Source organism: Podarcis tiliguerta, assembly GCF_965153285.1.
Source record: "Podarcis tiliguerta genome assembly, chromosome: 16".
NCBI classification, from domain to species: Eukaryota; Metazoa; Chordata; class Lepidosauria; order Squamata; family Lacertidae; genus Podarcis; species Podarcis tiliguerta.
The window spans coordinates 18325041-18339769 of NC_139549.1; the positions used below are offsets into that span (position 1 = coordinate 18325041).

Genomic DNA, 14729 nt, shown 5'->3' on the forward strand with positions numbered 1-14729 from the left:
CCACGAACAGAAGTTGGGTCTGACCAGCTTGTTGAATCAAATTATATAGCCATTCTTTAACATAAATTCCCAAGATATATTATCAAAGGCCTTTTCCGTGTCCACAAAATTTAACATCACCTGTTTTTCATTTCTGGCAGTCAGATACTAAATTATATTTATGAGATTCCATATATTGTTTTTCATCTGTCTGCCATGTAGAAAACCTGCTTGATCCTTATGAATTATTTCATTCAATATTTTTTTCAATCTATTTGCCAATATACTTGCAAACAATTTGTAATCATTGTTTAATAGCGAAATTGGCCTGTAATTCTTTACTTGTGTTAAGCCTGAATCCTGTTTTGGTATTAATGTAATATATGCTTCTTTCCATGTTTCTGGTAGTTCTCCTTTTCTTAATATATTATTCATCACTTTTTTCAACGGTACAAGTAGGGTGTACTTCATTTCTTTATAATATTGTGATGGCCTGGGAATCGGATTCAGAGGCTGAACCTGAGGAATCCCAGCCTGCACAGGAGTCCTCGCCTCCAGGACCAGCTGAGCCGGGGCTGGGGCTTAAACCTGAAGGGCCCTCACCTGTGTCGGATCCTCAGGAGCAGACACCAGCTGAATATGCTCTGGCTCCGGAGGTGATCGAGGACCCATTGTATGCAGGTGCTCCACTCTCAGCCCCGTCAGGGGATGGTGAGGTTGCCTCTGGGTCCAGTAACCCTCCAGCCTCTCCTGAGCTGCAGAGGCTCAGGGCAGAGAGGCGGAGGGAACTAAGTTCTCGCAGGAGGAATGCTTGCCTCCAGGCCAGGAGAGGCGAGTCACCTGTGGACCGGGACCACCCTATGCCTCGGGGCAGATAAAAGCTAGCCAGCCCCAGTCCCAGGTTGCGGGAGCAATGTTGTTGCTAGCCTGTTCCTGCCTGCACCCTGTCCTGCTCTTCTGCCAGAGTTCCTGACCACACCCGACTCCTTGCCTTGGACCCCGCTTCAGCCTTGATGGACAGCCTCCATACCACACCCTCGACCTCGGACTGGACTCGGACCACGCCGCATGGTAACCCCCTGGAACCAGCACAAATATTTTGCTGTAAATCCATCCGGTCCTGGTGCCTTTCCACTTTTCAATTCTTTTATTGCAGCTTTAATTTCTTCCGTTTCAATTAGGTCATTCAGTCAGTCTTTCTTTTCTGTCAGTATTTGTTGCACCCCTTTTCGTATCAAGAAATCTTCTATCTTCTTTACATCATCTTTTCCAGCTTTCTTATATAATTGTCTATAAAAATTCACAAATCCTTTCCTAATTTCTTTCGGATTATCTATTTCTTTTCCTTCCACAATAATTTTGTTAATAGTGTTCTGTTCTAACAAATTAGACAGTAAAACTTTGGATTTTAACAAATTAGACAGTAAAACTTTGGAACTAAGTTTTTCTTTTTACTTTAGGATTGGCACAATGAGGAACAAAATTTCCCTCCACAGAAGTGGAAGACTGCCATTTCTATAAACATTTTAAGAACTCTACTACATGCTGCATACATTTCTGTGTGCTCGGGAATTCAAGTGGCCCCCAACCAACAAGGCCCAATATTCCATGTAATCCATCTGGAAGATGGTGATATGTCACTGGCACACCGTTGTCCTCTAGGCGCTTCTTGTACAACAGCCCATCATCCCGGAGAACATCATATTCACAGGTTAGAATGAAAGTCTCTGGGAGCTGGCGGATTATGTCATCCTCCGCTAAAAGGGGGCAAAACATTGTCTCAGTACCTCTTTTAACCTGTTCATAAAGTTCTTCTGAAAATGGAGCAGGTTCTACAGGAACATAGCTCCTAGCTTTAAATTCTTCTGGAATGTTATCAGCACTGATCCATTTTCGGTATTTCTCTCTCAAATCAGGAGGGACATGGGCGCCTTTCAGAACTCCATCTACATTCATTGTCTTCCCAGTGAGATATGTCAAACCAAGTATGACAGCTCTTTTCCGGAACAAGGGAGGAACTGAATGGTTTTGCTGATAGGATGGCAAATTGAAGTCCATTCCTTGGAGGAATGGGTAGATCAGGACCTGAGCTCGCACTCTTGGGAGGTCCTCTCTGGTCACCAGTTCTTGGCAAATGGCTGCAGCATATGTGCCTCCACTACTCTCCCCAACAATGGCAATGCAGCTGGGGTCCACTCCGTATTTCTTTGCATTCTTCAGAAAGTGTATTACAGCAGTTAAACAGTCCTGTACAGGGACTGGATACAGATGCTCAGGAGCTAAACGAAACCTAAAGAGAAAATAAGATATCATCAACATTCGACATTTCCCTGGATCGCATTTGGCATTTCCCCTTGAATTGGAAATCCTTTTCACCTCTAGGGCCACATTCCTTTCTGTGAAACATTCTGGGGCCCAGAGACCAAAATGGAAAGCAAATGCAAACTTTCCCATTGGACAAGTAGGCTGGCTCCTGCACACAGCCACACATTCCAGCCAGGCAGATACCACTCAAGGAGGGTGCAAAATAGGGTCAATGGTGGGGGGTCTGGGGTGAGTTCAGAGAGGGAAATGGAGAGGCCTGGAGTGCAGCATTCAGCCTCTGTGCCTGAAGTTTTCCACCTGAATATGCTAGTTCAGCATCCCATTCTCAGTGGCCAGGGGTCAATCATTGGATAAACTCCCCATGCAGGACTTGAGTACAAGAGCACTCTTCCCTCCTGCAATTTCCAGCAAGTCTTATTCTGACCATAGAGACAGACTATAGCCATCATGGCTAGAAGCCATTGGTAGCCTTAAACTCTGAAATTTGCTTAAACCTCTCTGAAAGTCATCCAAGTGGGAGGTTATCCCTGCCTCCTGTAGGAGTGAGTTCTATAGCTTAACTTTGAACTCTTTGAAGGAGTACTTTCTTTTATCTGAAACTTCCAGCTTTCCACATGTTCCAGTGTTATGAGAGAGAGATAAAAAACTTTGCCCAAGCCCAGCCATAGGCAAACTCGGCCCTCCAGATGTTTTGGGACTACAATTCCCATCATCCCTGACCACTGGTCTTGTTAGCTAGGGATCATGGGAGTTGTAGTCCCAAAACATCTGGAGGGCCGAGTTTGCCTATGCCTGCCCTAGCCACTTCTTTCATGCCATTATAAACTTCTATCTTCTGAATGCTTCCTTGATTTCATTTTTCATCTCAGGATCTCCCAGAGCATCTTGGTCAGGGGGATGAGAAATCGGGTCCATTTCCTGGTGGGGCCGGGTTGCGGTCCAGCTGCCTAGCCACTCACCTCAGCGTCGGGGCAGGACAATGTCCTGCATCCCACTGGGGGAGACCCTGGCCCCTCAGGTTGCCAGGCGGCCAATCAGGTCGCTTGGGGGCGTGGCCAGAGACGATTTAAGCCATGGTGTGATTCTGAGGCTTCCTCTTTCAGCCTCGCGCCTTGCTTGTAGGCTTCACATCAGGGCATCTGGTTGCCCACTGTGAGAACAGGATGCTGGGCCTGTAGCAGAGCGCTCATGCCCAGAGGGAGTGGGCCCCAAGGCATAAAAATCTAAATACAAAAATGAACACCCATTCCACAGGTTGTCAAAAATCACTATGTTTAAAGCTTTGTCAGGTTTTCTCTGGGCTCATGTGCGAGGAAGGGTTGCAAACTATGGGGAATTGCTCTTTTTTCTTGATAGAACGAGCATGAAGATACTTACTCAACACTTACAACCACTGAATCAGATTGTTTGGCAAAGGAACGGCAGGCCCTTTCAGAGACTCCTGGAAAAAAGCACACATCACACACGGCCTGCTGTGAGCAATTATTTGTTACACTGCATTACAAAATTCCTTGGTCATTCACATTGAAATCACTGTGAGTTGAATCCAATATTACTTCTGCTGAAAGTAAACCGGCTGAAATTAACAGATATGATTAATTCTGGCATGGTAATTAATTTTTTACGTCACAAAATGTATATAACACTTTGTTATGTACTGAAGTTCTCACCCTGAGCCAGCAGGGGGATACTGTAGATAGTTATGCAAATGAAGGATCGAAAGTGACGTTCAGTGATTGGATAGTTTGTATGCAAATGAAGGATCGAAAGTGACGTTCAGTGATTGGATAGTTTTAGAAAGTTGCTACAGTTACGTTGTTCTGGAGCTCTATATAAGCAGGCTGACTGAGCTCTTCAGTTCAGTTCTGTTCTGGCCTCTGAACAAACAAGAGCTGTTTGAAGAATCGCTGTGTCGTCTGATATGTTCGCCCACAACTTAACACACTTGATTGTGGATCTCCGCTGGAAAATCTACATTAGATTGAACCCTTTATAAATGGGGCGTCACTAGGTGAAAACAAGTATGTGGAAAACAAGTCTTGACTCTGCAATCATCATCTGAGGCCCTTCTTCATGTGTCTCCTCTGTGAGAGGCCCAGAGGGCAGCAACAGGAGAAGGGGCCTTTTCTGTGGTGGCTCCCCATTTGTGGAATGCTGTCCCCAGGGAGACTCACTTGGCACTTTTATTACATATGTTTAGGTGCCAGGCAAAAGCATTCCTCCTCTCTCAAACCTGTGGCTAATTAAACAATCTACATCCTTTTAAACTGTTGGGAATGGTTTCTTATTGTTTCTTATTATGGCATGCAAAGCAGTATAGAAAAAGAAATATAATCAGTGCTTTTTTCTGGGGGTACACAGGGGTACGCATATCCCTAAACATTTTTGTGAATCTTTGTACTTTTATCCATTTGCTGTATTTATTTTCCCCGCTTTGAACTATAAAATGGTGATTTTCTTGAGTCAAAATGAGAGTACCCCTAACCATTTTTTTCAGAAAAAGCACTGATAGTAATAATAATAATAATAATAATAATAATAATAATAATAATAATAATGGGGTAGCAGAAGCCAACCTCCACCCCTCCATAGCAAACATTTCAGGAACTTTACATTACAGCAGCACCCCAGATTCTCCTCAAAGAACAGCATGAACCATTTCAAAAACAATTCACAGAACTTACGGACGCTTCCAAATAGTCCAACACCTGGATGAATGAAGATGATTCCTTTCCTGTTCCCAGCAAGTGTCCTGGGCCACAACACCCTCACCGGCACCCCATCGAAAACCAGGTCTTTTATTATCAAGTTTGAGTCCTTCATTAATGGTGTTAACCGGCCCATGGACCTCATAATGGAATATCTATGGCAGATGCCCAGTTTTTCCACAAGTCTGACCTGTTTAATCCAAAACATTTAGCATTTATAATCAGCATTACATAATTTTCACCTCTCTCTCTGGCATATGTCTGTTGCCTTTGGGATGGAACCCAGGCATATGAGGCAACTAAACTGCATATCCTTTCCTTCCTCTTTGGACGGAAAATGGTTCACCCTGAGCAGCACAGAAGTGAAGTCCGTGCCCACTCCCCTTTCCTTGTATGCTTCTTGTTGTTGTAGTCCTTAAGAATCACACGGAATGGGTGGTATTCAGTGCGAGTACTACTCAGAATAAATACATTGGAGTGGATAAGAACCTAAGCAGGGCCTGGTGGATTAGGACGATCTAGTCCAGCATCTCATAGTGGCCAACCAGGTGCCCACAAACCAGGAAACTCACAAACATGACCCAAGCACAGGAGCCCTCTCCCTTCCTATGTTTTCCAGGAACTTTTGTTCAGAAGCATTGCTATCTCCATCTCTAGAGCCAGAACATAGCGATGACCAGCCATGGCCTAATCCTCTTTGGAAGCTATTCAACTTGGCAGCCATCACTGCCTCTTCCGTAGCTTCAATATGTTCATGAGAGTGTCATGAGGGAGGGAGGAAAACTTTTCTCTATCCACGTCCTCCATGTTAGGTATAATTTTATAAACTTCTATCATGTCGCCTCTTACTCGCCTTTCCTCTAAACTAAAATATTTCAAACGTTGCAGCCCTTTTTAGAGAGGTGTCCCTTCATCCCCGTGATATATGTAAAATAAACTTACCAGTATCATGACATATCCCAGTGAGAAATCACCGAGTAGTACTAATGCACGGCAGTTCATTCCTCGAGGCAGGTGGGTCCTAGTAAGACGATAATAAGCTCCCCACGCAAACAGCAAGGAGTGAATGAAAATGGTCATATATAATATCAGCATCCACAGAGTTTCACCGAACGACATTTCCCTTAAACTCAGAGGCACAGAGACAAGGACTTCGCCTTAGCCAATGCTGGTGGGTTCTATAAGAGAACCACCTATGCCATGTGGGGAAAAAACATCCTAGGCCAACCTACATAGTTCTCAGTTGAGAAGGAAACAAATAGTTTAGTAATTTAGTAAAACATTGCAGCTCTCCTGGATTCCTGGAAGACACTGTTTTTCCTCACACAGGGTGTGGGTACACGTTGGCGGGTGTGTATTTGCCTATTTTCTCCTCCCAAGGGAAGTTGTGAATAGGAGTTCGCCTGCCCTCCCACACAAAAACATTGTGCCTCTTCACTCCCTGAGGAGTTTATCAGGGATAATTACAAGGGGCGGCACATCAATGTAGGTGGGGCTGGCTGGCACGACACTGCAATGGCATCCTCCCAACAGGAGGGTCACTGCAACTTTCCAGAACAGTGTGGTGAGGAAAGAGGTTTGGCGCTGTGCAGGCTGACCAATGGGAGCCAATCCCACCCAGTCTATTGCTCATATAACTCCACTTTTCATTTATAAAGTCCATTTATTTATTTATAAAAGCTTCCTCTGCTTCCTCTACTGTTGGACCCATTGATGGCCTCTTGCTGAACTGATACAAAGAGGAGAGTTGAAATACTTACAGTTTATGGACCTGAGTTAGCCATGCCCATTCTCGTCTGAACTGGATACAGCTCAATGGATGTGGAACACATTCTCAGGTTCTCTCTCTCTCTCTCTCTTTCTCTGTCCCAACAGTTGTTATTGGTACTAACTGAAGATTCCAGAGCATTTCCAAATTCAACTCCATGCATAACATGTTGCAGTAATCCAAATGGAAGGTTGCAAGTGTTGATTTGTCTCAAGATAATGCTGCAGGCCACCACCTAATGCCATGACACCATGGGGTGGAGGTGATGAGCGCAAGGAAGGAAAGCCAACATTGCTGTGGGGGAAAGGGCACAGAAGAAGAGCTCCCTTGTGACAGGCCTTGTTTGATTCAGAGCGGATTGTTTTACTAGCACTCTTCAATTTCAGTGTTTGGGGGGAGGAGAACTTTGGGCCCCTCAGTGTTCTTTGGGTCTCAACCTTGGGTCTCTAGATGTTTTTGAACTACAACTCCCATCATCCTTGAGCACTGGCCATGCCGGGTAGCCATGATCTCCTTCTCATACATCTCCTGGATGGTGCCAACTCTTTCTCTTATGGGCTTTCTATGAAGAGGAAATCCCCCTTCTGTCTTTACTATGAGGGAAGGAGTCTCTTGTCTCTTTGTAAACCCATGAGAGGAAGGAAAAACTCAGTTGACACAGAAAGGAGCATTACTCATCCACGTGTAGCATGTGGGTGAATGAGAAGTCCCTGCCTCAGAACACTGGCCCTGTCAGAGAAGAAGTCTGACCTGTCTCCTCCTGGGCGGCCATCTTGTTCTGGGGTGGCGGAAGCAACAGGCAAAGCCATCACAGCTATGACACACCTCAGAAGGCAGGGATACCTAAGCATGGTTGAGGAGCCCCACTCGTGACACTTGGGGAAGGCAATATGGATTGTTTGCTGGGTCTGGACACTTCCAATAGCGAGCCCTCAGAATCCTGCCCCTCATGGTTTGCTGTATCTTGAAGAGCTAAAAATAGGACAGCTCGAGCTGCTGCCAGCCCGAGCCAGGGAAAGAGGTGTGCGGGCGCACGGGGCTGCCGCCACTGCCCCTGTGCGCCTCATTGCCCAGCTCAGGCTGGCATCAGCCACAGCGTACACAGCAGCCGGAGCCAAAACCGCCCGAGTCCAAAAACCCCAGACATCTCCTTTAAAATATAAAAATATGCTTGGATGGGTATGTTGGCCCTGAAAAAGAGTTGTCTGGGTTTTCTTGGACATATGGCAACCTTTACCACAGTAGTGGTGGAAGGGAGCATCACTTAAAGACTGCTCAGTGGCCATGACACCAATGTGCCTTCCCTTGCCTTAAAATCACTCACTAGTAGTAAAAGAAGAAATGAGCGGGAAGAGAAATATATATCTTCATTTGAACAAATGAAACGAAACAGAAGCAGCAGACAGCCTAAGTGTGGGGGGGGGGGCGGCTCGGGGAAACTAGACTGAAGTTCCCTATCTTCCCACCATTCTCTAAGGCTCCTGTCCTGGGTCCTTATCTGTCCCTCATTCCCTCTACAGCATGTGCCTTTACAGCCTTCTTGACTGTTGAACCCACTATTGGTCTCGTCCACTCACTCTGTCAGAGGGGTTGAGACCCATTGGCTAACCTCACCTGGTTTAGCCTTTTCCCAGGGAGTGGTTGCTGTCACATGCTGACAACTTCTAGAAAACATTGCTGTGCAGGGTAGAGACCTAAAGTGGATAAACTACCCCAGAAGGAGCATGACATGTCCCCACCAGAGGTGTTAACCTTCCCCTAACACTCCATACACCAAATCTTTAGTACTTTATGCATATTTAAAACGAATAAATAAATGACACCCACCAAAGGCCAAAGGAAAAAGCCCAAAGTCTTCCAGGAATCCCACTCCCCACCCCATATTTGAAGTTTCTGTTTCTCAATGTATTTATTTTGCAAGAATAAAATTTAAAAAATTGGTGGCTCTGTTGTTGATTAGACTATGTTATGCCTTGGAATTTCATCAAATTCACAGATTTATTTCATTTTGACTTCAGAGCCACCATGGGCATTTCTGGCTCCCAGTCATAGCTGTCAACTTCTCCCTTTTCTTTCAAGGAATCCTATTCGGATTAAGGGAATTTCCCTTTAAAAGGGGGGAAAGTTGACAGCTATGCTCCCAGTTGCCATGGAAAGAATATGGCATGTCTTCCTGCGGAGATGAAATGCAAAATGTGAAGAGGCCCCAGATTCATCCTGCAAAATGCTGTAGACAATCTCTGACACCTCCAGTTACAGATCTCCTCACTACGCCCTATGTCACTTAATGCAACTCCTTACGTTGAAGCAACTTCAGTGATTTGTCAACTCACCCTCCCCTCAAACAAAACAGACCTTAAGACACGTGAAGAGACTACAGCCCACTTGTTCAGCACCTGTAATCTCCTCCTCCACATGCTTAGTCAATCCTCCTTTTGGCAACAAAATACTTCCTTTTCATGCCCTGAATACTTGGCCTGCGGTACAAGTTGCAAGAGAATCCTTCCCACAAATCCCATCACAGCAACATGGTGGGCCCTCCATGCTGTGCCACTGAGCTACTTCCCAGCTCATCTTGACATTCCATAAGCACAAAAGGCAAAAGCAGAAAGGCAAAACTATTCAGGTTTGAGAGGCTGGAGTCGCTGTGCAAAGGGACCACTCCTTTTTTCTATCTACTGGCATTTTCAGTGTAAGCTGACAAGGAACAAGTGTCCAGCCCAAACCCCTCAACTGCAACCCCTGTCGTTGTGCACCCATGGCTTCCAGCAGCACTAAAGTGACTTCCCAGGAGCGCAAGCCTAGGCAGTGTGTGTGGAGGTCCTGGGCTGCCCAGAAAACAAGATCCACCTCTCAGCCTTGCTCATATGGTCCAAAGAAAAGCAGAGCAATATGTTTGGCACCAGCATAGCAGCAGGAGTGGCTGGAAGGAGGCATACACATAGCTGTCAAGTGTCCCTTATTTGGCGGGACAGTCCCTCAGCCCAGCGCCATGTCCCGCTGCTGTCCCGGATTGATAATGTCCTTTAATTTTCCCGGGTTTCAAAAGAAGCAGGGAGGGAGGGAGGCTCCAACTGTGTTGGGGCGTGCGCCCATGCGCACTCCGGGAGCTTGGTGGCAGTGTGACACGTCAGAGAGAGACCTTCTGCCGCCCTCTCTCTTTTGCAAGAGGTGAGCGCGGCTCCCCGCCACGTGACCTCGCCTCTGCCCAGACAGGGTCTCTCTCTTCTCTGCTTCTCTTTCTTTAAAATGAAATGAGAGCAGGCTTCCCCACAAAGGATTAAACCCGCCGCTTTCCCTCCACGCACAAAACGCAACTTTGGCAACGAGGAGTAGCAGAACTGTTGCTATTAGCTGAGCTCTTTATTTTGGGACCTGTGATCCCTTATTTTGGCTGCTGATCCGTTATTTTCGAGGCTGCTGGTCTCTTATATTCAAATCTGTAAGTTGACAGCTATGGGCATGCAAGATGTACAAAACACTGCAACCTGCTTTGCATTATTGCTGTAACCTCTCTCTAGCACCAGCAAGGCTGGAAGGGAATGTCCCTGACTGCTGCCAACCTAGGATTAGCTTTGTCATATCGTATATGACAGATCCTGCCAACCTAGCAGTTCGAAAGCATGTCAAAGTGCAAGTAGATAAATAGGTACCACTCCAGCGGGAAGGTAAATAGCGTTTCCGTGCGCTGCTCTGGTTTCGCCAGAAGCGGCTTAGTCATGCTGGCCACATGACCCGGAAGCTGTACGCCGGCTCCCTCGGCCAATAAAGCGAGATGAGCGCCCCAACCCCAGTGCTGGCCACGACTAGACCTAATGGTCAGGGGTCCCTTTCCCTTTATATGACAGATCACATTCGAACGTAATTTGCTTCAGCACATGCTGTAGAGGGAAGTGAGGGGCCCATGGGGCTCATCAACCTTGGAAGGTAGCCCATCTCGGAGATGGAAAACTCTGATCTCTCTCCCTTGGCAGGTGCAGAGTCCAGATACCAGCAGCAGCTCGAGCAGCTCAATGCTTCATCAACTGCGAGGTGAACCTTCAGATGCTCATTGCCACTGAGGAAGACATTTTTGGTGAATTTTTTACCTCATGTCATCTGATTTTCTTGAAATTTTGTACACTTGTTGAACCATCAGAACTACGTTTAAACCTTAAAAAGTTACCTTTTTTAATCCCATCGCATTTTTTTTAGTTTATGAGGGTTTGAAATTGACAATTTGCACTTTGCCAGACTACACAAAACGTCAAAAGCTCAGCAAGCTACCAGTCTGCTTTGGAACACATTTGTAAAAGAAAAGCCTAACTAGTTTTTCAGATATCCTTTAAATGAATAACTTTTTAAAGAAATGCCTGAAGTGGCTTGAAGTCTTGTTTATTCTGTTATATTTTACTCCAGGAAGACCCATTTATCCTAAACAGAACCCAATAAGGCCGACATGTATGTACAATATATAGATATAGGTATAGATATAGGTATAGAGATAGAGATGATAGAGATAGAGAGAGATAGAGATAGAGATAGAGATAGAGATAGAAATAGAGATAGAGATATATTTAATGTGATCCCATTGAGATGGGATGAAATTTTGCAAGAAGCTCTTAGAAATATGAAATAATCAATAAATAAAAAATGGAATTTTTAAAATTATCTTAATTTCTTTAAATCACTTTTAAAAATGTTAAATTATGTAACTTAACTTTCAAATTTGGACCAAGTCCATCATGTGCCATGTCATATTAATGCCCATGAGGTCCTGAAGAGATTGGTATTTTTACTTTTGAAATATCTCAATTCTGGGCTGAGCTTTTAAGGTTTTTGTGTAGTCTGGTAAGGACAAAACTGTCAGGTTTTTTTAACTTCAAACTGTGAGAAGGAGTAATCAATTGTGCCTCAAACCCAGTGGAAATTTACAGAAGACCATGTATGCAGGCAGAGTCAGCAGCTTGAGCGTGCTTCCTGTCAGTTAGACCACAAAGACCACAAGAAGCTTCAAAATGCACAGCTCCCATATTAGGTAAAAACTTAGACAATGAGTGTAGATTGGTCTATGTATTAGAATTGTGTTAAATTGCAATAGGTAGATTGTAAGCCAAGCCTCTAAGGGAGGGGCGGCAGCAATAGGAACAAAAGTCACGACCCGAAGCTTGCTCGGGGCTCTTCGTACTCTTGAGTGCGGGGGCCCGCCTTTGCAAACGCGTTACAAATAAAAGGGTTATCCTTATATCCAAGGTTTCTTTGTCTTGTTTGGTGACCACGTTCATTATCTCACAAATTGGCGCTCCAACGTGGGGCCCTCGACGAGCTGTGCAGCGACCCCCGGTGAACGGGTAGGCGCCACTCCGATTTTTCGGAGAAACCCGACCCGGGCGTGTCTGTGACGGTTCACGAGGGCTGATTGACGGAAACCTGATATAGGGAACTGAATCCGAGACTGAGAGGGAGAGATATCGCGGTCGGGGACCGTGAGTACCCAGCGGGGACGCCCGCCTGTTCACTAGTCGTGGGAAACGGCGCTGAACTGAACTGGGTGAGTAAATCCTGGGATTTGTAAGAGGGACGGGGGTGAGAGACTCGTCTCCTGAGTGAAAGAGAGGTTCCATACGGACGCGTGAGTGTGGATCAGGACCTAGTCCTGACGGGAGGATTAGTCTGCGGTTCCGTCCTCCCGCGAGGGAAACGGCCAGACAATTCCGTGTGATTGTGTGAGAAAATGATTACGAGACATTGGCAATGGGTAAAGTACAGAGTATGTGTAAGAAAGGGTCAAACGGGGGGAAACAGGATCCCATTGATCCGAATAGTCCCTTGGGGCAGGTCCTACTAGAATGGGATGAAGATGGGGTGAGACAGTATACCAGGGGCCTGTCAAAAGTAAAAATGATTAATTTTTAGGGTAGTTTGGCCCCAATATCCAATAGGACCTGAGGGAGGTTATAATTGGAATCCAGAAGGGGAAACTGATACATATTGAAGGAAAGAGTGTACGTGACCAGGAGCATGCCTCCTGAGAAGGGAGGGGGAAGAGAGACTGACTTGTCAGTAACGGGTGAAGCAAGAATGACAGTTACTGGTGGGGCAAGATAGGGTTGTGCAAGGGGCTGTGCAAGTTGAGATAAACAAGGCTGTTGCGCATGCAAGGAAATGCAAGGAAACCTCCCCACCCGATGCCCAAAGAAGGGAAGGGAGGAAATTGGGAAAATAAGGGAAAGGGAGATGTGAGGAAGTCGAGGAAATAAGTAAATGAAAGATAAAGATATGGAAATTGGATGTGTTTTTAGATGTTTTTGTTTTTTTTTTCTTGGTGTTTTGATGTATTGTTTGAAATGGCAGAAATGACTGGCAGAATCTGAGACCAGGGAGAAGAGTCGATGGAAGAAGATTGGAAAAAAATTTTAAAGTATATTTACAGAAATATTGCAAAATTGAAAAATGTTATAAAGGATTAAGCAAAAACTGACTGTTAATGGGCTAAAGTGGAAAACTTAGACTGTGTTAAGATAAATTATAGAACAAGGATTGAGAAAGAGGGAAAGGATTTGCTGAATTAGCTAATTTGAACTAGAATAAAAAAAGGAAAGTGTGTGAAGTGTGCCAAAGTAATCCAGTGAAAGGATGAATGTTTGAGTGGCCGGGGCTTAGCGTTCCCCCTTGGCTAAGCGTATGTGGGGCTGTGCATTTCTTGAAGTCACAGTCTGGAGTGAGAGCTGCTTGCCTGAATAAAATTGTCTCTAGGAGCGGATTACTTTTACTTTGTTGAGGAAAATTAAGATGGGGTCGGGAGGGAGTAAATGCACCCCTTTACAATGCTTTCTGAACAACTGGAAAGCGGCTACTAAAAATGATGATTGGGGATTCAAACTGAAGAGAGAAGAGGCTCAAGAGGACAAGCTGTGACAACCATGCCTTTGAGGGTGGTTTATGACCCTCCCGGGGTGCCAGACGCCAATGGAGTGGTCCCTGAGTGCACTTACACAGTGCAACATGTGCCACTTTCCAGTGCTGATGTATGTCACTGGAGAAACCAAAATCCATCCTTTGAGGAAAACCCAGCAAAAATTATTAAATTGTTTGAAGGCATTTTTAAAACCTATAACCCCACCTTTGACGACGTACAGTACCTTCTAGACTCCATCCTGACCACTGAGGAGACTAGAAGAGTACATGCCGAGGCGAGAGCCTTTTTAAGGAACCAGGGAGTGGACGGGGGCCAACTTGACCAGGTCTACCCCCCCCCACCACTCCACGGTGGAATTATCAGGAGCAGGCTGATTTAGCCAGCCTTACCACTTACAGCCAGCATGTGCTGACCGGAATATCTCCCAACATACCCCTTCAGGGACCCTAGTACGTTCATCTCAACCCCCTGCTGTGTTTTGGGTGGGATACGCCCGAGCTTGACCAAATGCAGGAGCCTTGGAGTCATTGGGGTTGGTGGCTGGGAATTGCAGTGGGAACCCTGTGCTCCTGGATGGCCATTTATTTCTGCTGGCATGAACGCCATAGAATTTGTGGGGAAAGCGCCCTGCAATTATTTCCCCTAGTTGTTCTATTGCTTTTTCTAGTAGGGGAGCCCACAGCTGCCGGAGTTCCCCCTTCTCTGGTATGGGGCCTCAATCTCACTAACCAGATGCGTGTTTGGGGAGCCCACAATCCCTATAATAGACCTGGGAGGGCTGGGACATGTCCGGGTTGGACAGACTCCTACCACGTGGTTGGGTTCAGGGACTCTTTGCAATGTTAATAGGGCCCCTGCTAATTCTTTTGCTCCTCTGCTTGTGTATTCCCTGCTTATTGCAATGCTTGCAAAATATGGTATAACGTTTAATGACAAAGATGATGAATCCTACGGTGATTGCCCTGATGAAGGAATATAAGCCAGTCCCCCAGGACGAACCTAAGTATATTGGGTTGTCCAATAGAAAAGGAGGGTGGTTGGGAGACCCCAG

At 45.7% G+C, this 14729-nt stretch overlaps 1 protein-coding gene across 1 annotated transcript; it reads right to left on the minus strand.

Moving 5' to 3' along the window:
- Window positions 1-91: 91 nt before the first annotated feature.
- LOC310666483 (arylacetamide deacetylase-like 4) lies at window positions 92-6446 on the minus strand. Its single transcript, XM_083417395.1, has 4 exons — window positions 5955-6446; window positions 4989-5202; window positions 3682-3745; window positions 92-2269 (listed from the first exon to the last, which is right to left on the minus strand). Exons 1-4 carry the CDS (start codon window positions 6129-6131, stop codon window positions 1495-1497), a joined length of 1230 nt encoding a protein of 409 aa, XP_083273521.1. The 5' UTR covers window positions 6132-6446; the 3' UTR covers window positions 92-1494.
- Between the last annotated feature and the right edge of the window lie 8283 nt (window positions 6447-14729).